The sequence below is a fragment of the Acomys russatus genome, chromosome 5 (assembly GCF_903995435.1).
Source record: "Acomys russatus chromosome 5, mAcoRus1.1, whole genome shotgun sequence".
Lineage (NCBI taxonomy): Eukaryota > Metazoa > Chordata > Mammalia > Rodentia > Muridae > Acomys > Acomys russatus.
This window is the reverse complement of record NC_067141.1, coordinates 9,139,443-9,140,862: the sequence shown is the minus strand read 5'-3', so window position 1 is coordinate 9,140,862 and position 1,420 is coordinate 9,139,443. Positions and strand designations below refer to the sequence as shown.

Genomic DNA, 1,420 nt, shown 5'->3' with positions numbered 1-1,420 from the left:
AAGGGTGCTAGGCAGACTTCGGCTTTAAGAGGTTTAAGAGGGCGGGGAGGATGGTGAGTCAGAGGCCAGTCAGGGAGAAGAGCCAGGGAAGATCTGCAGCGACTGAGAGGAGGTGCCCCAGGAGGAGGAGAGGTTTCAGTGGAGTGGGAAGGAGGAATGAGCCCATTGCAGACTACCCGCAGGGCCCTGGGAGTACAGCTGGGGACTTGTGTAGGCTGCTCTTTCAAGATATTTGCTAATAGAGGTGGTTAAACTGGGCACTGGGGATTGTTCCCTTTGAGGTTGTGCTTCCTGTCAGCTAAGGAAAGGAAGGAGGAAGTTGAGAGACAAGGCAGAAGGAGAGAAGGATTAGGGATAGAGTTTCTCTTGAGGCTAGACAAGGAGGCTTTTCCTAGCAATGAGTCTGTAAGAAAAAAATGCAGCCCCCACCACGCAGGCTGCCAGTTCACCAGGGCTGGCACAGGTTGTTGGAACAGTCAAGGACAACAAAGAAATGGTCTACAAACTTCTAAGGGGATACTTTCTCTTTTACTTGTCTCCTGCTCTTCCTCTCCCTCCTCCTCATCTCCCTCCTCCTCCTGTTCCTCCTCCTTCTTCTCCTTGTCTTCCTTCTTCTCCTCCTTCTCTTTTCCCTCCTCCTCCTGCTCCTCCTCTTCCTCCTCCTTCTCCTCCTCCTCCTTCTTCTCTTCCTCCTCCTTCTCTTTCTTTTCTTTTCAGGTTCAACTTTTTATTGGCCATGTTAACAAGAGGTTTAGTCAAAAAGACCAAAGCCCACGTCATCATCAGACTCCTCAGATTTTTCCTTCTTTGCTTCCACTTCCTTCTCCTCAGCTGGGGCAGCAGTGGTGGCTGGCGCAGGACCTTCTGCTGCTGCAGCTCCGGCTGCTGGAGCTGGCCCACCAGCCCCCACACTGCAGATGAGGCTCCCAGTGCTGACACTGGCCAGGACCTTTGCAAACAAGCCAGGCCAGAAAGGTTCAATGTTGACACCTGCTGCTTTAATGAGGGCACTGATCTTATCCTCCGTGACTGTCACCTCATGAAGAATGAGGGCAGGGTAGATGCAGGTGAGCTTGGAGACAGAGGCCATGTTGTGAACTGCTAGCACGGTGCTAGTCACCTGGACAAAGTGAGGGCCTCACCCCATCGCAGCCTTAGCTTCCCGGGCACCTTGGCACTAATTGAGGAAAAGCTCTTTTTCTTTCCTTCTTTTTAAAAATAATTTATTTTATATGCACTGGTGTGAGGGTGTCAGATCCATTGGAACTGGAATTACAGACAATTTTGAGCTGCCAAGTGGGTGCTGGGAATTGAACCCAGGTCCTTTGGAAGAGCAGACAGTGCTATTAAGCACTGAGCCATCTCCCCAGCCCTCTTTTTCTTTTCTTCCTTCCTTCCTTCCTTCCTTCCTTCCTTTCTT

General features: G+C 50.9%; 1 protein-coding gene across 2 annotated transcripts; it reads right to left on the bottom strand.

Annotated features, from left to right (window-relative positions):
• Window positions 1-751: 751 nt before the first annotated feature.
• On the bottom strand, window positions 752-1,090 carry LOC127189943 (60S acidic ribosomal protein P1-like). 2 transcript variants are annotated; one of them, XM_051147002.1, is made up of 2 exons: window positions 1,031-1,090; window positions 752-949 (listed from the first exon to the last, which is right to left on the bottom strand). In XM_051147002.1, exons 1-2 carry the CDS (start codon window positions 1,088-1,090, stop codon window positions 752-754), a joined length of 258 nt encoding a protein of 85 aa, XP_051002959.1. The 2 variants fall into 2 exon arrangements, with proteins under 2 accessions (XP_051002959.1, XP_051002957.1); XM_051147000.1 differs by having other exon boundaries at window positions 752-1,090.
• Between the last annotated feature and the right edge of the window lie 330 nt (window positions 1,091-1,420).